General features: G+C 39.3%; 1 protein-coding gene across 1 annotated transcript in view; it reads left to right on the forward strand.

Annotated features, from left to right (window-relative positions):
• Nucleotides 1-26,040, forward strand: part of pcxa (pyruvate carboxylase a) — a 180,021-nt gene that overhangs the window by 146,160 nt on the left and 7,821 nt on the right. The window contains exons 11-18 of the mRNA XM_017492563.3: nt 6,886-7,030; nt 7,444-7,533; nt 11,045-11,266; nt 12,561-12,717; nt 13,306-13,546; nt 13,796-14,045; nt 24,305-24,549; nt 25,488-25,667. Coding sequence (XP_017348052.2) covers nt 6,886-7,030; nt 7,444-7,533; nt 11,045-11,266; nt 12,561-12,717; nt 13,306-13,546; nt 13,796-14,045; nt 24,305-24,549; nt 25,488-25,667 — 1,530 coding nt within the window. The remainder of the gene's footprint in view (nt 1-6,885; nt 7,031-7,443; nt 7,534-11,044; nt 11,267-12,560; nt 12,718-13,305; nt 13,547-13,795; nt 14,046-24,304; nt 24,550-25,487; nt 25,668-26,040) is intronic.

Raw genomic sequence — 26,040 nt, forward strand, 5'->3', positions numbered from 1 at the left:
CGCAGGTACAAAAACAAGTCTTTTAATTTCTTTTAGTACTGTTTACAATTCACATTGACATTAATGACCGCAGACTAGGAGAACAGTACATTGTGTTCCTTGAAGAAGATCCTTTCAGCTCTCTCAAGCACTTCTTCGTGGTAAAACTTGTCAGACAATCTCATGTAAACTGCAATAGAGTAAAGATCTCTGTAGTATTATGGCCATTAGTTTTGCTCTGTTGTGGTGTCTCCGTATGAATGTTTCTATCTGTGTACTATGTAATTGCCTGCCAGCTCTGTGACTGCTACGTGCTCCTAATTTCGCCCGTTTGTTTAGGCAAACAGTTGGCCTTGAAGCTCTCTTTAGTCTCAGTGTGCTCTTAAGGACTGCATTGTGTTGTGAAGGTTCTTTCCTGGAGCTGCCACCCACTTGATGCAGTCATTGTGAAAACCGTGAGGCTAGTGGGCAGTATTTTTATTTTATTATTTTTTTAAATTCCAGTGGTGTACTGCTGTTTATCTTGTCAGGGGAGAAAACTGTTTCAATGTGTGCTTTTTGTCTTCACACTGTAGGCATCACACATCGCTGTATCAAGCACACTGCTTAAAAATACTACATTGACAAATGTATAAAGCCGTAAGTAAAGAATTAAACACGCCATTGCATGCTGTTTTAGGAAAATGAACAACAATGGGCTGGAATGATACTGTCTCAAAGTGGATTATTTTGCTATAAAAGCATGTCCCAGGGCAATTTATTCCACAACTTGTACCAAAGCAGTTCTCCTTTTACAATGACAATTTTTTCCTGATCACCTAATGCCATGTCATACATTTGTTTCTAATTATGCTTGATGGTGAACGTCCATGAGACAAGTTTGTTCCTGCTATCGTTTACATTATAGCGGTTATAAACGGTTGTTCCTTCGCCAGCCTCTCTTAACCCCCGCCCTAAAAGTCGAAGCTTGTCATGTTACAGATAAAATGGAATGCCTCATGTGCTGACTTTTCTGACCTTACTTTCCTGTGTCGAGAAACTTGCCTCCGAAGCACCGACACTGGAGACTCAACTTGTGTAGGATCTCCGCATTTAGCATTGGAACACACTGCTCAGAGATATCACTCATTAATACATCAAAAGAGCAGGGTTTTTTTTTCTCCTCCCAATAAAAACTGACGAGTCAATCAACATCTGGAATCTGGAAGCCGTGCCCCCTCCCCTGCACCCCACATTAGTAATCTCTCATTTTGATATTTCCCACTTGAAAGAAGTAGCACCTTTTTGTTTTAAGTTTATCAGTGTGAAATAAAATCCAACAATGATTAAACAATCTGTCTACCAAGTCTATATCAAGCATCATTAACTATATTTACTTGGGATGTCAGAAAAAGTGAAATTTTTAACCATTAGCAGTCAAAATATTTGAATTAAACGAATGTTTTCAGACGAGAGGCAGTTTTGCGCACTAAAGAGAAATTTTTGGGGGAGTCAACTAGCTTATAACGTAGTAATGATGGTGGTATGGTAGTGATTAAAATTAGCTGATTAGAGCTTCTCAGGTCAACATTTCTATTATAGAAATGATTATAGAAAACTCTTTATTCTAATAATTTGAGATACTGGATTTTTTTTATTTCCATGAGCCGTAATCAAGATTAAAACATAAAAAAGGCTTGAAATCTTTTACTTTCTGTCATGTTCTAGAATATATGAGAGTTTATTAACTTTTTGAATTAAATCACTGGGGGGGTTGAATTTTACACAATATAATTTTTTTTTAGATGCACCTGTATATGGGGGTTTTATGGTAACCACCAGTGTCCAGTTACACCAGCTAAATGTAAATGAATAAAGTTGGGTGTAAGCCCTAGCTTATAGCTAAGCCCTAGGCTTAGCTATGTCCAGCCTTGTGATAAATTTTTACACCTGTTGCACCATCTAAAGCTACATCTACACAGCTATTCCCAGCGTCCACACTGACGCATCCACACTGACACATTCTACTGTGGTGATGGTTACCACCACATTCATGTTGCTATGGTTACAAACTTATATTATTACTTAAATTATTAATTCTACAAAGGACTTAAGGCATGTCCCGCCAAGTCGTCCAGCTGGTTAAACCGGCCCCTGGTGTTTGCAGGGGAAAACAGCTGCCATTCATCTGTTTTAGTGAAGATGTAGCCACTAGTGAAGTTTACTGTTTTTGTGTGGACAGGAGACCAAAGTACTGAGAAAATATGTTTAGAAATGTCGTTATCGATGGTGCCTTAATTCTTAGTTGTTGGGGTGTGGGGTTGTTGTTTTTTTGTTGTTTTTTTGTTGAAAGATTTTTTAACTTTCCTTTATAACTTGGAAGAGCGAGAGGGTCGGATTTATTAAAAGAACAGTTGTGTAGTCGGTTGAGTCTGACAGACGATCCTGTCTTATTTCATGCCACATTGAGTTTTCAGCACACATCTTGTGTCCTGCTTATGTGCTTTGTTGATATCTATTTGTGCTTAAGTCTTATATTGTTTAATGTGTAGTGGGAGGTTAAAGGGGGAGGGGGGTATGTGGTGTGGTGAAGGATGTAATATTGGTTCTGCAGTCACAGGAATCTGGGTCAGAGTGTGTGTAGTCTGTCTCCCCCCTCTCTCTCTCTCTCTCAGGGATGTAATTGAATATGAAGACGTTATTTGGAAGGAACAGATAATGTGTTCTAAATGGATGCAAGTACAGATACGATTAGGAGGTACACTATTGTTTTTTATGAACAAATGTTCATAAGTGTACATCAATAGTGTGATCGCATGGGAAGCAAAATAATGTCACAAGCATGAGGTTCTTACTTTCATGTAGGCTTGAGCCAATGCTCAGCTCCCAGGACAAAGAAAATGCAGCGCTGCACTATGCATTTACCATGTTCATTTGTTCATCCTTAGTGACTTCCTGGTCAGTGTTGTGATGGTTTCAATTAGGCTACTACTCATTTTAGGATCTAGACCCAACTAAACTTTGTTATAAATTATTGCATACAGATATATATATATATATATATATATATATATATATATATATATATATATATATATATATATATTTTTTTTTTTTGATACCAATTATGGAGTGATGTAGCAGAGGTTGAGGACTGTCAGAGTCATAGTGGTAAATTGCTGGCATTTCTACTTCTACCTTTTTATTTTTTATTATTTTATTTTTTTTAAACCCCCCCACTCCCAACGGTGGTTTTTGTCATTGGTTTCTCAAAGCATAGTGGTAGGGGTCATATTTAATTTAAAAAATAAAAATCTTCCAGCTTAGGACATGCCCACTTCTGGTTAAGATCCAGTTATCTGGAGCAGAAAACAGATGCTGACAGCAGTATTAGGTTACACCACTACTCTATCTCTTTCTTTCTGTCTCTCTTTCTATTTGTATGTCTCAGTTTCTCTTCTAAATTAGCTGAGTTGTGTGTGTGTGTGTGTGTGTGTGTGTGTGTGTGAGACTGAAGGTGATGAGGCTGGGAATTTGGTAATATGATTTTAATATCACCGTAGATCATTTTGGGTCTTGTTAGGCTATTTGTCAATACTGTTAATACACTCCCAGGCTTCACTATAATAAACAGCTCGGCTGTTAAAATCTATTAATAATTAATCTATTAATTAGTAATTGAAATACATTTTTGTAAATGTAAAATTGAAGAGAAAAAAATCATTGTTTTTCAATTAAAAAAAAAGTAACTCATGTTTTGCAAAACTACCACCTTACATATGCAAATGATATTTAAAGACATCAAATCAAACTCATTGTAGTAAGTGGATCATGCTTAAGGTATTGTCAGGAGTTCTTTTCTTTTCTTTTCTCCTTCTCTTGAAATAAAATCAACTAAAATGGAAGACCCTTCAAGAAAGGCTGAAGCTCGGCATGATTGTAAAAACAGTGTGGCTAGTGGGCAGAATTATGTCCCTGTGGTGTATTACCGGTTACCTTCCGTGTATGTCTGTTTCCATAAATATTCAGTATTGAGCGCGGGCTGGATGCGGTGGTGTGATCATGATGCTATTGAAAGCTCACTGTTGTTCCTGTATCCCAAATAGCATTAAAACCTCAGCACGTCAATCAGACTATCTACTTGAACCGCATCTCAAAAGTGTTTTGACTGATTGTAAGATTATACAAGTCTTATTTACTTATCAGGAGAGTAATGAATACACCGCTACACACTGCAGCATCTTTTTTTTTAAAGACAAGATTGATTTTTTATTTTTTTTCTGCTAGTCTTGAAAAGACTGAAAATCTCTACATGAAAGATTATAACGTGGAGCGTTAAAATCTATCAAATTAAATCTATAATTATTGTCCTCTTGCTATAGCCGTTTTATTTACATATTGCTTTTATCACTTGGTCAGTTGGTTTGTTTATATCTATAAATGCGACTATAATTTCTGCACCTGTTGTACTTGGCTGCATGGTAAATCAGCGTTTCTCCTCAGTGGACCGTTTGGTTTGGATGGAGAAATTAATGTTTTCTCCGTATCACCCACCCCCAGATGGTAGAACTTGGGAGAGAATGTGCAGTGGTCCAGTGACCTCAAGCTCACTTAAACCAACTCTTACATTGCCATATTGCATCCCATTTCCTGGGTCTTTCCTCAAGAACTGTTTTCTAATGATATCTGAGCTGTGAGCAAGTCAGACCTACAGTAGCATGAAGAGTATTAAAACCGTAAAAGCAGTGATGGCCTGTCCATTGGAGCAGGTTTATATATACAATATATATCAGCTGTTCAACAAAAGTCCGTATTCACAAATCTGTATAATCCAAATGCCATTGCAAGACTAATAACCTTTTTTGAGTAACCAGTGTTTAAAAAAAAAAATAATAAAATAAATAAAAATAAAAAAACCCAAAGAAACTGTTGTTTGACTGATATAAGCTAATGTTTGTCAGCTGTGTGCTCACTGCTCATTTAGCTCCATTGAGTTGTTGTTGCTCCTAGTGGTCATAAATGGGAACTACAAGTGCTAATAAAGGCCCACTGAGTTGGGAATGACACTGCCTCATGCATGGGGGAGGAGCAGCTGATGGGACAGTTAATGACAGGACTGCCAAATTAAATGAAAAATAAGAAACTGTGGACTATATGTGGGGGGAAAAAAGGGCAGATGTGAGGTTGTACGTACTATACAATGCTGTGCAACATAGGGCTGAGGTAGTTGTAGTGAAATACTAACATTTTATAATAAATATTTGGACATGCAGGGTAAGATGGGTATATTAACAGGAATGTGTGGTTTGTAGGTATTGTGTAAACAAATCCAAAGTCTAAGCCTAGGTGTTGTCCTGGCTCAGGGCCTGATTGGCTTGTGGTGGAGAAGCTCCTCATTCTCTTTGTGGTGGCCTTCAAGGAGTGGAAGCACTTCCCTGTCCACAACAGAGAGGAAAGTCCATTTTTGAGGTGGCTGAGGTCCTTCACTATTTTCCTGGCCTTGGTCCAGCACAGCTTACTCTAGATAGTCTAGATAGCACACTCGGCTGATCTCGCTGTCCTCACGAGAGCCCTTCTTTCCTGCGTGGTGCTGTTCCCGAACCAGCCTTGATGCTCTTGATGGTGCAGGTGTAAAAGTTTCTTAGCAGTTTTGAGGCCAGTTTAAAGTCCCTTACCGCAAAGGGGGTAAAGATGGCCTAAACAGGCCTTCTGCACCAGGGTGTTACTGTGACAGGATCAGGAAAGGTCCTGCATGATGTGAACACTAAGGTAACAGAAACTGTCCACTCTCTCCACTGGGGCTTCGTTGATCTTAAGGAGGTGATGGCTCCTTTCCTACTTCATGCTGAAGTCCACTAACAACTCCTTTGTCTTGCTGACGTTCAGGAGATTGAGGTTCTCCTGGCACCAGTTCTCCAGGCTTTTAACCTCCACCAAGTATGCCTCCTCATAATTATCAGAGATCAGGCCCACTATAGCAGTGTCATCAGTAAACTTGACAATGGTGGTAAAATCTGAGTTAGATCTAATAGCTTTCCACAAACAAAAGCAAAGTGTATGTGCAGATGGTGTGTCTGTGATGCACAGAACTATTTCTATGATAAGATATATTGCAAAGTCTGGGAGAGGGAAAGCAGAGTTGTGGAGTGGATAATATCTGTACATCAGTAATTCATATGCACCCTGGTGACCTTGTTTCCCAAGCAACGGCTGTGGAAAAAGAAACAAACGAGTTTCCCTTTTCTTGTGCTCGCTTGATTTAGCTAGTTTCAGTACTTTTGTGTAGTTTTTGGTTTAGTTGAACTGGTCATTTTGCTGAAACATAGCATTCCTGGTTAATGGCAAAAGAAACCACACCTACTGTGTCAAACATTCTCAATGGTAAAACCAATTAGAACAGACTGCTAGACTGTATGTTGGATGACTTGCTGAGTTACACACAAAAAAAAAAAATCACTAGATCGTATAGAAGATCCTATAGATGTCGTCAATTGTGATAAACTGTCGACTTAATCTTTTTTTTGACACCCCCCCCCCCACACACACACACACACACACTAAAATCGGTGCTGTTTAAAAGGCTTTTATTTTTTGCACAAAGCAGTGTCATTTCTCTGTGCTTGTGCACTGTATAACCTATGACTGCATCTCTCTCTTTTGCATAAACACACATAGAGAAAATGCTCTGTGATGGAAGTTGTATTGAGTGTTTAGATAATGGTATTGATTTTAAGCTTACACCCTGAAAGGCCTCCATTGCCTGTGTAGAAACATTAGCGCCTGAGCAGTGTGTTATGTCTCTGCAGTGTGTTGTGTCTAGAGCTCTCAGCTTCTGCACCACTCAGCAATTTCTCAGTTTAACCACTATTTCAGGCTCTGTTTTGTTTTGTTTTTTCTTTTTTTTTTTTCCTCTTCCTTTCCCGACAGACAAATATCCCTTTCCTCCAGAATGTGTTGAGTAATGACCAGTTCCTTTATGGCACCGTGGACACGCAGTTCATCGACGAGAACCAGGACCTTTTCATCCTCAAACCTGTTCAGAACCGAGCCCAGAAACTCCTGCATTATCTAGGTAAGGTGGCACCAGCATAATAAATTCGTCCTGACACATTATTTTTCTAGCTTCATTTTAAAGCAGTGGTCTCTGTGTGATGTTCAGGTGTAGGTCAAGTTCACTAGACGGCATGAGTGGGAGAAAGCAGGCGCACATGTTCAAAAGCTTTCTCTACATAGGATCAATACACTTTCATTTTAATGGAAACGCATCCTTTTGAAGGCTTGTTTTTCTTGACTTTCACCTTTTATATTGATACTTGGGTTTCTCAGATCATATTTTAAAGACAGCTGGTTCATCATATCAAGCTTTTTGTAGCTGGCCTTTAAATAAATAGCTGTAGCTTTGAACATTCTGTTGAGTGCAGTATGATGTCAGGTAGCTATCTGTGTGTGTGTGTGTGTGTGTGTGTATGGCTTTTCTAATCTCAGGTCATGTCATGGTGAATGGCCCAACGACTCCCATCCCTGTAAAGGCTAAGCCTTCCTCCGTTGATCCAGTCATCCCACCGGTGACTCTCGGTAAGCAATTCACCTCCACACACACATGCACACCATCAATATTAGCTCTGCGCAGATCCACTTAGACCAAGTTAAAGTTCAGTCCCTTGTCATTCTACCAAGAAACCAGAGAACTCCTCCGTTCTGTCCTGTTTTAACACCTAAGACTCCTTCCATCCATCCATATTCGGTACCGCATATCTGACGCAGGGTCGAGGGGAGCCTGAAGCTTATCCCAGGGGTCTTGAGGCACAAGGCAGGGGTCACCCTGGGTGAGGTGAACTCCTTCCATAAATGTTAAATAAACATTTGTTAAATAACAAAAAAACACAAGTCCCTGTGTAAGAGCTGCAACTACAGAAATAATAACGTATTAGTATGGGTTCCTTAATATGAACCCATCATTCGTGTTACAACTGGATAACGCAAAATAATGCACACCTTCTGATCAATCAGATTGGACAATTTATCCGAGTTGTGGTATAATTATAATTAATATAAAGGTCCACAACTAATTATTTTTAATTAATTGATCTATTGATTATTTTTATTGATTGGTTTTATGATTATTATACTAAATGTACTAAAAAATATTTATTTCCAACTTTTCAATCAACTAATAATACAACAGAACTTTTAACTAGGCTTATTAAATAATGGGTCACAAACTAAATGCATTATTACGGACATTTATCAGACATTCTGACATGGCATATTATCAGAGAATATTAAGTGCTTGTTTTTCAAAAATCAAATTATTGTTGTTGTTGCTGCTATATACATATCAGTGTGACCAATAGACCCATGATCACAATCACTGGGTTGGACTTGCCTGTATTTCAAGCCCTGTTTTGCTCAATTGCAACCAGTCAATTTCAAAATAAAGTCAATTATCCACTGGCTAATTCATTTTACTTGCCATGTGTGCTCAAAGTTTATTTTTGGTGTGTGGAATCGACGCCAGAGCGCTTTGTTTTCAATGCCTAGAATGAGGGAATCGACTTCTTTTTGGAGTAACTCCGCAACATCGGTGTAAACCAAAAGCAGGTTGAAGACTTGATACTTGACATGTATTAAAAATATTGTCTATATTAAAAATATATATTTTATATAGTGTACATTTAATAAAAATGAAACAATGCAGCATTTATCAGCACAAAAAAAGGTTTAATTATCAGCATAAAAAAAGGTTTAATGTCTTACAAGGCAATTGATTCAGATGTCTTGCACAGATGCTGTGGCCTAACAGTGCTCTGTTCTATTTAAATGCATTATTGATGCAGGATGTCAATTATGAACAAAATATGCAAATGCCAAATACAGTGGAAATGACTGTTTTCATGATTTCTTGAAGTGAGAGAACATTAGACCATGTTTTAGACAGTGTTCAGTGATTATTTTTATTTTGTTTTTTATTTTTCCAATTGATCCAATTTTCATGTAAAATACTGTCGTTTGTATATTGTACCATTTTCTCCACCGTTTTCTGTCAGATGGGTTTTAGTCTAAAGGAAATGTTTTGTGTGCCACAAGGTACATCATAACATCAGCTAATTAATAATAAAATCCACCATCACCTATTTTTATTATTGAATTTGATCAGTCTTGCTGGTTAGTTGTAGCAGCTCTAATTATGTGAGATCCAATGGTGTCCAGTATTTATTAGTGGTCCAGGCACAAAGTGCTGGAAACCCCTTTGGAATTGTTAGGAATTATTAGGATTTTACTTATTTTTTGGGTTCAGAATTAAAAATGCTTTGGAGAGCAAATACGTTCAATTTTGCATAATGGTAAAGAATTTTCCCCTCTACTCAGTCAAGTGAAGGGATCCACAATGCTACACTACAGAATTTTATGTTTTGACCCATATCTCGAGCACTGCAAGTTGTAGAGAGACAATTCTATTTTTCCACAATTCCTTAGTGAAGACATTTGCTATTCGGATTGCTTCCTTCGGCTACGTAGGTTTTGAACCACTATACAAGTTATGTTCAACCTAATTGTGAAACTACTCTTGGATTTTGACATGAGTGTACAAAGTTGGAATAATCAATGGAGTTTGTACTTCAGTAATAATCAAAAACATGTTGACTTTTCTAAACAGTATTCCAGTCCATCCTAGTGTGGCCATGTTTAGTTTACTCAAACAGCTAAAACTCATGATTGGCTATGTGGATTTGCTTGTTCACGACCAGATTCTGGGAATTTTTCCAGAGTTTGGGGCATAAGCATCCTCATACTAATACCGCTGTCCTTGATCAAAGCCACTGTGCGTCATATTTTGTACATCACTAACTGGCCAAGCTGAGTTTGTTGCCATGTATTGAATTCTGGAACGCTTAGTGAAACTTGTCTCCAGTACTTCCACATTGGATTTCTCATAATGACCTTGAACGCTGCTGAAAAATGGTGAGATTAGAAGCTCTTATTCTTTTCTCTTTTGAATATACAGTGATGGTAAATGTGCTTGTGATGTTCGCTTCTCACACAACCACTAACTATGAAAATACAGCATCAACCAATATATTGGCAGCATAATCACTAATACCATCACAAATATTTCAATTTAAACATTTAATGTATTTTCTGCTGGAGTTTTCCTTTAAGCATCATTTATGCCACAATCAGTTCATTTGCATGAAAGTCACTTTCTTGGACAAAGAATATTAACAATATTTGGCAGCATGTTCATTTTACCATCAACTTGTGTTTTGATTTAATGTAAGATTTATTTATTTTTGTTGCTTATATTTATCATTTCTGTCCTCCTTATGTTACTTTTGTTCAAGCTCTCTCCAGCACCCTTCCGCTTCCTTTTAGTCGTATAGAACTTATAAATAGCATTACGAAGCAGCTTTACAGAAATCCAGATGTCGATCTACAACCCCGTCGATAGGTTGTTAGTTCAGGAACATTTGCAGTCTTTCATGCAGTTTTATTGAACATCCTTGTTTTGTTTATGAGGTAAAAATAAAAACAAAAAGAAGAGACAAAAGTACTTTCTTGTTAAACCATGTCTGCCACAGTTGAATGACACAATATTATACGTTTCATATTTCCTATTTCTATGCCACATATTGTCATTTTATTCCAGTATTGCACTACCTCTTGCACGAAATTGCAGGTGTAGTCTCAGGATTATATAAAGCATGTGTCCATGACACCTTTTTTTTTTCCTTTTCTTTTTATAATGTTGTTGTTTTTTATTTTATTTAATTATGGTAAAGTTCTTGAAGCTGGAATGTTATATTGACATTAAGATGTGCTTGTAAAAGGATTTATTTATTTAAGGTTATGTGATGAGCATACAGCGGAAATCAATGAGTGGCTTGCAAAGCCCAATCCAGGTGTATGTGTGTGAGAGAGAGAGAGAGAGAGAGAGAGAGAGACAGTCCAGTACAAAAGATACAGAATGCATGTGAATAATGGTGCTATTAAAATGGTGATTCTTTTTCTTTGTGATTCTCTACAGTCTGGTGGTTCTGATAATGTTTGTAGTATTGATTACTGTTTGTGTGTGTGCACATTTTAGGAGCGCCTCCAACGGGTTTTAGGGATGTTTTGCTGAAAGAAGGCCCTGAAGGCTTTGCCAAAGCGGTGCGTGCCCACAAAGGTCTGCTGTTGATGGATACTACCTTCAGAGATGCCCACCAGTCACTCCTGGCCACTCGGGTGCGCACTCATGACCTCAAAAAGATTGCACCGTTCGTGGCTCACAACTTCAGCAGCCTCTTCAGCGTGGAAAACTGGGGAGGTGCGCCATTTCCAATTCTCTCTCAAACTTTTTTTTCCCTCTGCTTTTATTTCATTGCTTCTTCCCTCACCTTTAACCCAGAATTTGGCTTCTCTTTTTGCTTGTCAGTGCATTATTGATAATCAGATATTTTAGAAAGTTCTTGAAGAGTTGGCTTAGGAAAAGTCTTGCTTTTAAAGCTCGATTACTCCTCGTCTTGCTTCATGCTTTATTGTAGATATGAAGGCCATATAAATATTATATATGGTATATTTTTATATATATGGCAATATACTCTATTATATATGAGAAGGCATTACATAACATGTTTTAAGTAGTGCTTAAAGCGTATATCTCGTCATAATCCACTATACAAAGGGTGGTTTGGTGTTATAAAGTGTTATGACAGATACTTACTGTATAATTCTGCAAGATTGCAAGTCATCATGCATATTAGATATGACTTTCACAGAATTGGTTGCCAGTCTTATTTTTTTAACCCTCCTATTATGTTGGGGGGGGGGGGGGGTCCGTCCCTTATGTTATGGGTCAAAATCACTTCCACAGTTTAAATACAGCAAAGAACAGCTTAAAACAGTAAACTTTTATTACAGCCTGTCTGAGACAAGCCATAAGACGAAATATTTGCATATATGTTCATGACCCTAAATGAGGAAAGGTCCAAAAATTTCAAAGAGAGAGATTAACTAGTATTTCAGACATCTCAAATGTGGAAATAGGTCAAATTGACCCATAACTTAATAGGAGGGTTAAAAAAATGTTTTCACTGCAATTTCTCTGTTGCCCATTAAACATATCTCTGCATTATTAATAAATGCATGTCTACATGAGTAGCCCCTCTGTAGGGAATGAAGTGCTCTTAATCTCAATTTAATTATTTACATTTAAATAAAATATTCATACTACACATCTTAGATTAAATTGTCTGATGACCAAAGGGAATGGTGGAGGGGATGATTCCCCAAAACCCCACCCCCCTTTTTTTACCATTTAAGTTTCCCCTCAATTTTCAGATTATGCAATTGTAAGTTAGACCGTGTTGCCGAGGTTTCACTTGTCCAAGTTGTTAATAAACATGTCTTTCTTGCTATAGAGGAGCCACAAATACTCAAACTGTTGCATATTTGTGCTTGTTTCACAGTGGACTTGTGTTGGTATGTATTCCTGTGTTCCCAAGGTTACAGCAGGAGCAGGAAGGAGGAAAGGCAGGGCGAGAAACAGGCAAACTAAAGAAGTTATTGCATTTCATGAGTTTTGCTTTAAAAAGCCACGTCTGTACCCAATTTTTCTCTAGGTGCTACATTTGATGTGGCATTGCGCTTCTTATGTGAGTGTCCTTGGAAGAGGTTGCAGGAGTTGAGGTCTCTGATCCCCAATGTGCCTTTCCAGATGCTTCTGAGAGGAGCCAACGCTGTAGGATACACAAACTACCCAGACAATGCAGTCTACAAGTCAGCATCACGCACACACACATACATACACTTTGGTTTCACTGTCCGTCTAAGATACAAAGCTGTAAGGGTGATTTCACATTTAGTCCGTTTGATTCGAACAAAAATATCACCTGATCGAAGTGGCTCGGGTGACCAGCTCGGTTTGATTGATGTAAGAAAGCGGTTCAACCCTGATTCCCAGACTGCAGGAAGTGAACCAAACATGCAGTGTATTTTTGATTGTATGACTATGCCAAGGACTCCATTTTTATGATTTCTTCCCAGCACTTTGCGAAGATATTTTTACCTTTTGAGTATGTTGGTTGATAGAGCTGAAAATGAACAATGTGCTTTTTTATTAATGTTTTTTGGCTTTTTGGTTTGTTTAATTATGTAAAGTGTGAATCTAAACCACCCCACCTAGTAAACGAATCAAAAGAATCAATTTCACTCTGATTCAGACTCAACAAAAGATGTGAAAGCACCCTAAAAGTGGTTAAATGGAAAACTGCCTCAGAAATGATTCTTTTTTTAAATTTTATTCATTCTTTAACAAAGCAACACTGTAGTAATGGAATGGTACGTAATGTGATGGCTTTGTTCCAGGTTCTGCGAGGTGGCCAAAGAGAATGGCATGGATATCTTCCGTGTCTTTGACTCTCTGAACTACCTGCCCAACATGCTGCTGGGAATGGAGGCAGCTGGTGCAGCAGGAGGTGTGGTGGAAGCAGCCATCTCTTACACAGGCGATGTCTCTGACCCCATGAGACAGAAATACTCTCTGGATTACTACTTGAAGCTGGCTGACGAGCTTGTGAAGGCTGGCACGCACATACTTTGCATCAAGGTGCAATATCTTGAGTCATAAACAGGATGTTGACTGATCTTCAGGCTGATGTTGATTTGTTCTGAAGTTCTTTGGGATGAGCTTTCTTCCTGTTTTTGCTAATGTTCCCTTTCATATACTGTCCTCAGTGGTGCTTTTCCCAGATAGCTGCCACCCATTCATACGATAATCTGCTGATCTACTGTCTCTTATTCTAAAGCGTACACACACACTTTGACAATCTCTTTCACTCTGTCTCATTTACTCCAGGATATGGCCGGGTTGCTGAAACCAGAAGCTAGCCGTTTGCTGATTGGTGCTCTGAGGGATCGTTTTCCTGACACGCCCATTCACGTGCACACTCATGACACGGCGGGCGCCGGCGTGGCAGCCATGTTGGCGTGTGCTGAAGCCGGAGCTGATGTCGTCGATGTTGCAGTGGACTCGATGGCTGGCATGACCTCCCAGCCCAGCATGGGTGCCATCGTCGCCTGCACTAAAGGAAACAAATACAACACCGGTGAGGTCTACTGACCGTTTGGACCTTTCTTTAAAGGCGCAGCTTCTTGCGTTCTAAAGGGTTTTTTTTTTTTTTTTTTTAAATTATTATTATTATTTTTTTTTTAAAGAACGGAATAATCATATAATATTCAAACACCTTCAAGAAGCTTGAGTAGTTATAGCATCATGCAGTGGGTCTGCAGTAGGTCTGGCAGGTTTGTGTATTTGGGGGTGTGTGTGTGTATATTTTTTCTGGCCCAGAAATTCTCTGCCCTCCAATACGGAAGGATTATAAATTTCTAAATAAAAGAATGAGTTAGTTGGGCGTAAGGAAAGGGAACGCTCCTTGATTGTTTTTGTTTTTCAATTTTAATTCACTTCTCAGATAGAAGAGGGCTCAAAAATTGCAGACTGCCTCTTTAAATAGTGTTTAAAAAAAAAAAAAAAAAAAAAACTTTCAGGAACAATATGAATACAGTTTTTAGGAGTGACTAGGGTACAATTCTGAGATCTACTGTACATAGTCCTCAATACCAGAATTCCTGATGGTTTAAAAATGCACCTTAATTTTGATTCTTTTTGCCTAATTGATCAAATTGTTTGCGTACGCACCTTGTTTTTCCCTCCTCAAAGCATGGTGCACTCTTGAACCAGGGTGATATTAAGAGGCAGCCAGTGTTACGAATTTGTACTGAATTCACGCTCATGCTGTAAACATTTGTTGCAACCTCTTTGTTTTTCCAGAAGCACTCTTGCCCCTGTATTCATGTCGCTTGTTCTAAAGCACCCCCATCAGCCCGAGTGGCACAATCCAAATAACCACGCACACTCCAGTAATCCCATTTCCATAACCACATGCACTTGTAGCTGTTTGTTGAATTTATGCGTTTTTTTTTTTTTTTTTTTTTTTTTGCATATGAGCTCTTCTCTCTTTCCAAGGGCGAGTTGGTTCGAAAGACGTCCATTACAGAACTAGCTCCCAAACAGAGCACGACAGACAAGCCAGGGTAATAAAAAGAGCACAGAGCATGTACATGAGCGAGGGAGAGAACTACTGCGTAGGGGTGAGAGAAAACAAGTGAGGAGAAGAAGTGACTGCGTAGGGGTGAGAGCGAGAAAAGGGCAGCAAGAGGGGTCAGAATGCACGGGCATCGTTTGGATGTACTGCGCAACTTTGTGACCTTTCCTTAATTGTGACATTACTGCAACCACTGGTGCTTAACCTCATTTTATGAGCTTGGCACCTTGCCTGTGTGTGTGAGATATATATATAGATAGATGGATGGATGCCAGTGGAATAGGGCAGATAGTTTCCAGTTCTGTAGTCTTTCAGGTCACTGGACTGTTGGCTAAAAACTTAGACCCTACTCACCCCTGCATTTAAAAACCATGATTTTTAATCAGTTAACTCCTCTTGTATAGCCAATTCCTATAATATGAAATGGTGTTTGGGTCAACATTGTTAACTTGGCAATAAAAATGTACATTTTGTCATGTAAAACTTGGCCTTTAAGTAGTTCCATAAAAGATTTATCTGTGTCATATCTGCTTGTGATCTCATAAAACAAGCTGCATGGTTTGAGCTGAATCTGATTGGCCAGAAGGTGTTGATTTTAATTTCCTATAACAGCAGCTCTGAAAATATTGCTGGCTGTAATTCAGATTCTAGTTTATATTCATTTTATTGCTTCTATGGTGGATGCTTTACAATCTAAGACAAACGAAGAATTTATTCAAAACAAGGTTTTTTGTTTTTTAAGAAAAAAGTGTTTGATTTGGTAAAGTGTTCTGTAATGAGATGTTTATTTAACATTTATGAAAGGAGTCTTCAGTGTCAGTGCTGTAACATTTTTTCCTCCAAGAGAAATTCTTCAGGGGAGATGTGTGTACGCTTTTTGGTGCGATTTATTATTATTTTGGTCTTTATATACTTCGGGGGGGGGGGACTGGTTAGGGAACGACTGTTTATAGCTGCTATAATGTAATTGATAACAGGAATTAACTTGTCTCACAGACGTTCAGCAGCATTAAGTTACTATAAATGGACAAAAAGTATGATGCGCTCATTACTGAAATAAAATTTTTACTCGTTGACAAATTGCATGGGGAAGAAAACCCTTCAGGATTGGCTGCTGTTTAAGAAAATAAGCTGTTTGGCAAAATTAACTCCTTTTCAAGTCAGGTCACATGACACCACCCTGCCGGGGATTATTTTCCTATAACTGCATGCTCGGTTGTGTTTTATGCCGTACTTAACATTATCTAGTAGTAGTCTTGGTGGTTTGTGTATTTTGACAGGTTTAGCTACTGTTACCATAAATAACTGAGAATATGACACAGATACTAAAACTAGACTCGTGTCTATGATTAAATGTAAACTAGCTCTGTGCTAAGCTACATACAGAAAAATACAGTACAGTTTTACAGTAGCAGCGTCTCAATACCTAAACTTTTCTAAACCATTCTGATGTATCAACAGTTCCCAGATCTTGGTGGACAGATGGTTCTCACATACAGGGTTGCGTTTTCCTCAGATGGCCTTTAGACTTTTTGTGAGAGAGCAGTGGGTGGTTAAGGTGGATTGAGGACAAGTTTGCATAATCATATATTCATATTTGCATACACCCTTGCGTACTTTATGGCGCTAAAGGTTTAGAGCTGTTCCTAGGATATTTTAGTAGCTTCCCGACCATATTAAACAGTTTATCATTTCACACATCATAATCTTTTAATGGTCGAAAATTCAGGGGGGGGGGCTCGAGTATTTGCGCTTTGTTACTATACTTGAGTATTATTTTGACACATTCGTGTGTGTGTATAAATATGTCTATGTATCTCTCTCTCTCTCTCTCTCTCTCTCTCTCTCTCTCTCTCTCTCTCTCTCTCTCTCTCTCTCTCTCTCTCTCTCTCTCTCTCTCTCTCTCTCTCTCTCTCTCTCTCTCTCTCTCTCTCTCTCTCTCTCTCTGGTATTAAAAAAAAAATGGACACTATCCACTCAGTCCCTGCTCCTCTCCTCTCTGCGTGGTTAAGTGAAAAATCCTACCCAGATACTCCCCCAATCCCGACCTGCTTTTCTTCTCTGCAGCATGTCGTGGGTGTGTGACATTGGCAGAGAGAATCACATCAGAGCACTCGTCGCGATGAGGAGGCGTCTGCTGCTTTGCCGATTCGATTTTGTCTATCGCCAGCAGATTCCTTCCTGTGGCCCCCGTCTTTGGTTTTGGCTTCTGGAGATGATGCCTAAGCAGCGGAATTGTCAGGAGGCTTGAGTTTATATGATCGAATGTTGCTATCAGTGCTGTCCCTACTGCATGACAATTTAGCGCTTGGCAGCCATCCGTGACATACAGAATTCATCGCCGGTTTTGCGTTCCAAGCGCAGGACTTTTCATAGGCCATGCAAAATCTGCACATTAGGAATTCACACATGTGCAGCTCAGCCAGTAGTGTGAAATTACTCATGAGAAACATTTCTGTAGTCTGCAATAAACAGTTTCACAGTGCATGACAATACATAAAGGCCTTGCAGTGTGTAATTCAGTTAAAAGGCCACTAAAAACAATTTGCACTCCAGTAGCCAGAGCTGCATAATAATAGCCACAGAAAGGTCGGGTTATAGTAAATGTAACCTCTGAAAAGGTGTGAGTGTCTTGGTATTTTTTGAGGGTGTGTTTCTTCAGGGCATAAGCTGCTTTAAATTCTTGGTCATTTGTGTTTTGATTGCGCAGTAGCTCCCAAACATTTGTCGCTTCGGGTTGTTTGGATCCTGCATTCATTCTCTTGGCTCTACTCTGGCTGTTGTACACACACATGAAACAGGCTCACCGTGTAGTACTATCGGTTGCTTGCTCTTGCACTTATACTCACTGGCCACTTCATGAGGTGCACCTGCTCATTCATGCAGTTATCCTGATCATGTAGCAGCAGTGCATAAAATCATGCAAATATAGGACAAGAGCTTAGGTTAGGAATCAGAATGGGGAGAAAATGTGAGGTCAGTGACTGAGTGTGGCATGGCTGCTGATGCAAGACTGGCTGGTTTGAATATTTAAGTAACATTTGTCCTGGGATTTTCACACACAGAAATACACAGAATGGGAAAAGGGGGGAAAAAACCCCAATAAAACATCCACTGTAGCTGTTCTGGGGGATGAAATGCCTCGTTGGTGAGGGCTTGTAATAGCACTTGCTGTTCAAGTGGTTTGTCATAAAAACACTGTTGCTTGGACACTGAGAAACATGGATTGTGAGTTCACTTACCAAAAAAAAAATCACTCCATGACTAAGATTACAATGTAACTACATTTAGCATTTAACTCCAACCAGAGTTGTACCAAATTGAGAAATGTCATTGCATCACAGCTTGAGATGCAGTCTGGAAGATTGGATTTCTGAAGTTGTTAACACTGCAGGAGTGGCTAGTTCAGATGAACTTGTGAATGTGACCCCTTTAGAACATAGCAGTAGTTCTGTCCTGCTGGTTTGCAATCTCTGGAATGGTGACGGTAGATTTCATAATTTAGTTCTAGTTTCTCGTCCTCATATGCTGCTAGAAGTAAAGATGCTGACATGCCATTTCATGACCACACCATTGTTTTGCATTTTTCAAGAGAACAAATCCCAAGGAGCCTAAAACTGTCTCTACTGTGGTCCCATTAACACTGATTAGCCCACAAGTGGCTCGATGGTGAGTTTTATTTTAGGATTAGGTGGTCATTAAGGCACTGCTTAGCGAGCTCCATGCCCTCATTTCAGCATGTAGTCATGTTGTTGATTAGTCCAATTACTGCAGGATCAACGGCACATTTGATGATGTGGGTTGTAATCATGCATTGCAATATGTTAGTTATGTAGTGTTGGATAAAGCGTATATTTCTTTCTCTCCCTGTTCTTTACGAATATGCTCCTTCTCATTACTATAAATGCAAATAAAGCACTTGAGTTACTTTATAAGAATGGATCCAAAAAGAGACGAGTGTGCATACTACCCCTGTAAAGTAGCTGAGACATATGATTAAAGTGCTTTCCTTTAGTCCTTGCAGGTTCAGACATCATGTGCTATGTCACAGGATCACTGGTAGGAATTTTACATGAGCTTTAGGCTAGAAAAAGTCCAGACAAAGTTTTTGCTGTCTTCAACTAGTCCAATTTAGGCATTTGTAGCACTGATTTTGTTCTTGATGTTAAACCACCAACTAGTGCAGCCTTGAGGTTTGGGTATAATTATAGATGCATTATTTAAGTATAATTATATAAATACATTTCTGTGCATTTTAAGCATTCTCTGCAAGTTTATTCTTCAGTATTGGAAATAAAACTTCTGTCAAACAAAAAGAGGACAGGATAAAGAAGGTATGTTGAAAGACAACCGTTGACTGCCCGTTGTAACGTAAAACCGATGAGTGTTGCAAATGGAGCTGTTGAGACATTGAGTGCTACGGGCTGGTGCGTTTCCTTTAGGGGGGGGCTCAGTGGAGTAGACAAATCCAGTGTCTGCTGATTTCTGATGATGTGTATCAAGGGACTGGAAGCCATGTTGCTGAAAGAAGAATGTGCATGAAGGAACTTCGAAACCAGTCTCTCTCGCTTTCGCGCTCAAAGCCCTCTTCGATTCATGTGCGTTGAACAGGAGTACATCTAAAAGGTCTCATTTACCAAGAATCATTGTGAAAGACCGTGCAAAGCATCAATTCAAATAGTTTTCTGCCAAAAAAATCACAAAATGCTCTACAATTTGCATCACAAATTTTTAAAAGCCGCAGTAAAATCGAGCATTTCTGGATGCAACAATCTAAAAAAACAAAACAAAAAAAACAAACCACAGGAGTCACAAATCCTCTGTCTGGGAAAACTCCTGTGAAAACTTACTGTTTCAAAGTGCTGACACTGGAGACTCCTTCCATGAAAGTTACATAAATGTCTCCTTACAGAAAGCTTCGGCGTATCTATTATTTATATATTTTTGTTATTATTGCTGTTTTTTTTGTTAAATATCACATTTAAAAAAAAAAAAAACAACAACATTCATTAGGCTTAGATTATTTGGATCATCCACCATACAAGTCCCTGTGAGTGAGCTGTTACTATAGTAACCATAACTAAGAGGTAACCAAAATCTGGCCAATTCGAGAATCCAACAGTGCTGTGGTATAAACGGTAGTATGCACTACAGTTGATATCACTTAAATCATGAGTCATGCACTTGTTTCCAGTTTGCTTTTAATTCAATTCATCACCTTGTCATTTTATCTGCTCTTTCCCTTCACTCATTATCTCATCCTTCCATCATTCTCTCAGTAGGTATTGCTATTATTACTGCCTCTCTCACTCTCCCCCCCAGGACATAGCACCAGTTCATTCTGGCTAAGAAGTCATGCTTATGTCAGTATCGGCTACAAACCTTTACATTTACGGCAATTGACAGACGCCCTTATCCCGAGCGACTTGTGTTTATCTCATTTATACGACAGCATTTGATGGTTAAGGGCCACAGCTTGGCAGTGCTGGAATCTGAACTCGCAACCTTCCTATAAGTAGTCCAATATCTTAACCACTGAGCTACCACTGCCCCTTTGTGTTGCTGGGTAAAACATGTGTGCATGCCACTAATGGTTGCACACACTTTTTTTTTTTTTTTTGGATAAATGTGTTTTTTTTGCAGTTGTTTATCTATGAGCGTAGAGTATTTTTGTGAATTCTTTTTGATCTTTTCAAAATCTTTAAAAGGTTTAACAATAAAGACAATTTTTCACAGCCTTCTTTGCTTATTTAACACGGGTGCCAATATTAGTGGAGGGCACTGCATGTAAGCCTGGGAGAGCGAGTGAAAGAGTTCGACTGAGTGTCAGTGTCTTCTGTCATTTGTAAGTGTACGGGAGAGCTCCGTGTGTGTGATTGTTTGAGACTCGGGTGCCGCGTTGATGCTCGATTGTGCTTATCACTGTGCTGGGTAATTAGGGAGGGTGAGTGGGTTAAATGTGCATGTAAACTGTTGCGAGTGAAGTGCCTCATTGATTGATTAATTGGCTGCTGTTCATAAGTGATGGCACTGTGAGAGGCAGGAAGCAATCTATGCCCTGTCATCCTTTCCCCTGCACCCCCCCACATCGTGATTAAACACTCCAGTAGGTTTTGGCTCCGCATGTTTGATTAGCAGTCACAGCCAGTAAAGTAGACAGCTTCTTTTGATTTATTAATAATGAAATATTAATGATGTGCAGCTATTTGCTTTGTAGTTTCTGCCAGTGCTGGCGTAGTCTTTGGCTCCAACTCTTTCCTCTGTCTTTCTCAAGACTCGGTTTTTCAGCTTCAGGGTGCCTGGCGTGTCCTCTGAGATCTCGCTGAATTGGTGTTTTTCTCAGGAGTGGTATAAGCTTTCCACTCTAGTCCGAATGGCCCCCAGGTTTCTATTCCTACCATAATGATCTACCCATTAAGACAACATATCATCTACAATATAATTTCTTTGTATTCTGAACTTTTGCTAACACTTGCTGTCAACCTTGTATTATAATAAATTACAAATGGCATTATAACATTATACAGCATTCATAGTACCTTTATAATGCCTGAGATAAGCCTATATCATTCATAAGTACTTATAGTTAGTTACATGCAGTTACAAGACTTCATAAAGCATCAGCATATGACTTATGTCAGGTTATATAATCTTATAATGCTTGTTCGTAAGAATGTAATGCACACTAATGTTGTAATGCATTATAGCACGCGCTCTTGATTATAACTTATTGCATAGATCTAATTCCTCACAGGTCCTTGGTTTGATCCTGAGTTCAAGTTTACTGTCTCTGTGGAGTTTCACTTGTTCTCGCAGTAAATCGCCCTAGGTATGAGTGAGTGATTCACGCCTCGCATCAAGTGATGGGTGTATTCCCGCCTCGCATCCAGTCTTCCCAGGATAAGCTCCGAATCCACCATGAATGTGATTACTGAAGATGAATGAATGGGATTATGTGTTTATATAATCAGACATTATCAAGTTCTGATGCTTTAGAATTTGTGTTACTCATACAACTATGACTACACATTTACACAGCTTTACAGGCCACTGTAAAGGTGTTCTTTTGAATACATGAATAATACTGGATTTAAAGTATTACCAAACTTTTTAGTGTTTCTTATTTATGCAGTTTGTCCTCTTTGATTGTTACTTGCAACACACTAGAACTTTTCTAGGCAATCCAGCGTTTGTCTCAGGTTACAGTATATGGGTTACATATCATCATAGATTCTGTATGTACTTTGGATCGTTGCATCCTCAGCAGTTTGTATACTGACTTTTTTTTGTGACATGACTTTGCATGTCACTAGGTTGTGCCTCAAGGGTATGTTTATATGCATGTTGAACAGGGAAATGTTTGTGGTGTATCTTTTAAACTCTAGAACGATGGTCCTTCAGGACTAATTATCTACTTTAAATAAGATTTAAAGGTACACTACATTCACTTTATCAGGTAAAAGATACTTGATAAACCCTTGAGGTGCTCTGCAGAGATGAGCGAAGTGTATAGTTTGGTACCATTTTTCTGAGAGTTTACTTTTTGAGGTAAAAAGTATTTAAAAGTGTTCTGGATAAAAATGACTGGTTGGGCCGAATACTTGAGTCTTGGCTTGTTTGGGGAAGGGATTCATAATCATTGCTTTGCTTTAACACGGAGGAATTTCTACTGAACCATGGATTGATTGTGGAATTCTGTCTATCGCTTTAGTGCACGCAGGTTTGTAAAATTATTTGCCTATGGTACTAAAACCCAAGCAGAGAAGAACCGCGCTTTTATGCGTTGTGCAGGAATACATGCAACCGAGGAATTGTTCTCGTGTAAGATTTTTAGCTGTTCATGCCGGCACAAGACATGCATTTTTCATGATGCTTGCCGAAAGGTGAGAGAATTACAATACCCCAAAGTTTTATACGTCAGTAAGACATTAAATATACTCTGTTAACCGTATAAAAATTTTCATCCCATCATGAAACTTGAAAGAGGATGTAAAGTACAAGTTTATCCAATTGCATTTGCGTGTCATACATAGCTGAGAGTGAAAAGCTTCTACACATGATGAGAATTGCACAAGGGTTTAGTTGAAGAAAGCCCCAGAAAAGTCCCTCATAAGGAGTAGGTATAAGTTCCAAGCTTTGAAACAGCTTTTGGGTACATTTTTGGTGAATTGTGAAAGCTGTTTTAGAGCTCTGGAGCAGTGCAGAGAAACACGTGCAGAATAATGGTATGGAATTGTACGCTTTTCTTATCACTGTGGTGTACTTCAGGGGTGTCTTACATCTGATAGTCTTGGGGGGGGGGTCTCAGGAAGTGTGAAAATGACCTACAAATGCATCTCAAAAAATGTTAATATTGTTGAAGCTAATTAAATTTTTTTCCTTAATTTAATTCAAAAAGTGGAACTTTTCTAGATTCATTACACAATGTTAAATATTTCAAGCCTATTTTTGTTTTAATCTTGATTACGGCTTACAGATCATGGAAATCAAAAATCCAGTATCAGCTAATTAACTCAAAACACCTGCAAAGGTTTCCTGAGCCTTTAATCTCTGTACGATTCAGTACACACAACCATAATCATGGGGAAGATGAAAGTAAATTTACATTTGGAAATCAAGGTCCCAGAGTCAGTGATGATTTAGGGTGCCATGTCATCTGCTGATGAGCTTTTACGCAGATGCAGTTTCCTTTTCCAGCAGGACTTGGAACCTGCCCACAGTGCCAAAATTACTAGTAACTGGTGTGCTGACCGTGGTATTACTGTGCTTGATTGACCAGCCAACTCGCCTGACCTGAACCCCATAGAGAATCTGAGGGACACTAGACCCAACAATACAGACGAGCTGAAGAGCGCTATCAAAGCAAACTGGGCTTCCATAACACCTCAGCAGAGTCACAGGCTGATTGCCTCAATGCCACGCCACATTGATGCAGTAACTTGTGCAAAAGGAGCCCCGAACATGTATTGAGTGCGTGAATAACATAATTTTCAGAAGGTTGACATTTCTGTATTATAAATTCTTTATTCTAATATTTTGAGATATTAGATTTTTGATTTGCATGGTCTGTAAGCCATAATCATAAAGATCAAAACAAAAAGTCTTGAAATATTTCACTTTATGTAATGAATCTAGAATATATGAAAGTTCCACTTTTTTTATTAAATTACAAGGGGTGGGAAATGAACTTTTCCGTGATATGCTAAGTTTTTGAGATGTACCTGTAAATGTACGTCTATCCCATGCATTTTATTCCTCAGGCATATCTCTGGATAAGGTCTTTGACTACAGTGAGTACTGGGAAGTGGCCCGTGGTCTTTACGCTCCATTTGACTGCACAGCCACTATGAAATCCGGGAACGCGGACGTCTATGAGAACGAGATCCCAGGAGGCCAGTACACCAACCTGCACTTTCAGGCTCACAGCATGGGCCTAGGCAACAAGTTCAAGGAGGTGAAGAAATCCTACACTGAGGCCAACAAACTGCTCGGAGACCTCATCAAGGTAAGTGGACCACATCCAAGGAAGACTTGTTTGGAAGAGTAGTACAGTGCATTCATTTCAGTTGTGTTCACAAGCTGCAGTGTTTGATTGCTACAGTGCCAATCAGTGTCCTTTTGTGACCTGTGGCAAGAGTGTCGAAAGTGCCGTGTCGTCAGCAGCAGCTGTTTGATTTCTATGAGGACTTTGAAAGCATAGATATGCTGTAATTAAATAACGCAATTTTCATACAGCATGCTCTCTATAGTTAAATACGACTTAATTATCACCTACTGCTCTGACAGACACCTCGTGCTGCTCTCTACAATTCACACGTATGTTCGCAAGATCACAAGAGTCCTGGACCCAATAGCTTCACTCTGCCTTCAAGTTTTAATTGCATGCTGACTGCATTGTCACTCTCCTCCTGCACTACTTTCAGTTCTAATAAAAATAGAAAATGGCATAAATGCCACACAGGAGGGGCGTGATCCTGTCACTGGTTCCTTTGGAACTGAGCCGGGTCAAATTTGTCGCTTTAAGAAAACGACAGCGCCTCAGCAAATTTTATCTATGTGCCCTTTATCCGTTCCCTGACCAGTCTCTGGTATCTGTGCATATTTGGTCTCACCTTGCTGCTTTTTATTTCCCACTGTGTAATTAATGCCTGTTGTTCTGTTCTCCTCTTCAGCCCAAGCGGAACAGGCCAACAAGTATCATAGCATTTGTGTGCCATGCGAACACTGGTTTTCATTACCGCCTCTCCATTGTCTCCTTCACTCCATTTAATTTTACCTTGCCTTCATGCTGTGTGCGATTTTAAATGTAATCTTCTCCAAGTCATATCCTTTCAGCAGACTTCACAATGCTAAGGCAAAACGGAGAAGGAATGTATTGTAGTGGTTGGGGTGTTGGAGAGATTGAGGTGTAAGATAACTTCAGTCACTCATGTCTCTCTCCAGGTGACCCCGTCTTCGAAGATTGTGGGCGACCTGGCGCAGTTCATGGTGCAGAACTCCCTGACACGGGCCGAGGTGGAAGAGCGGGCCGATGAGCTCTCCTTCCCTCTCTCAGTGGTGGAGTTCCTACAGGGCCACATTGGCATCCCTCATGGAGGCTTCCCTGAGCCATTCAGGTCTAAGGTAAGCCCTCGTCATTCCACTTCCAGCTAGTATGAAGATCTACTTAAATTAATACTGCTTGTTTAAGACCAGGTCCATGTGAGGACCATGTGACCGGTCTGGAGGCCTTAGTAATGGATAATATTAAGAAACAATATATTATGTTGCTCAGCTCAGGCAGAGTGTACAGATGAGGAATAGAATGAGAATAACAGACTAAAGGACTAAAGCGCTGCTTCAGCCCTCTCTAGGTAGAGATGAATCAAGGGCTAAATCCCACCGAAATCCCACTGGGTAATGTCGAAAACCATTAATGTGAAAATGTCAGACAAGTTTAAACTAAAAGTCAACTCAGAATTTCATTACAAAATAAACCTTGGAAGCCGTTGATCAC

This window comes from Ictalurus punctatus, chromosome 18 (genome assembly GCF_001660625.3).
Source record: "Ictalurus punctatus breed USDA103 chromosome 18, Coco_2.0, whole genome shotgun sequence".
Lineage (NCBI taxonomy): Eukaryota > Metazoa > Chordata > Actinopteri > Siluriformes > Ictaluridae > Ictalurus > Ictalurus punctatus.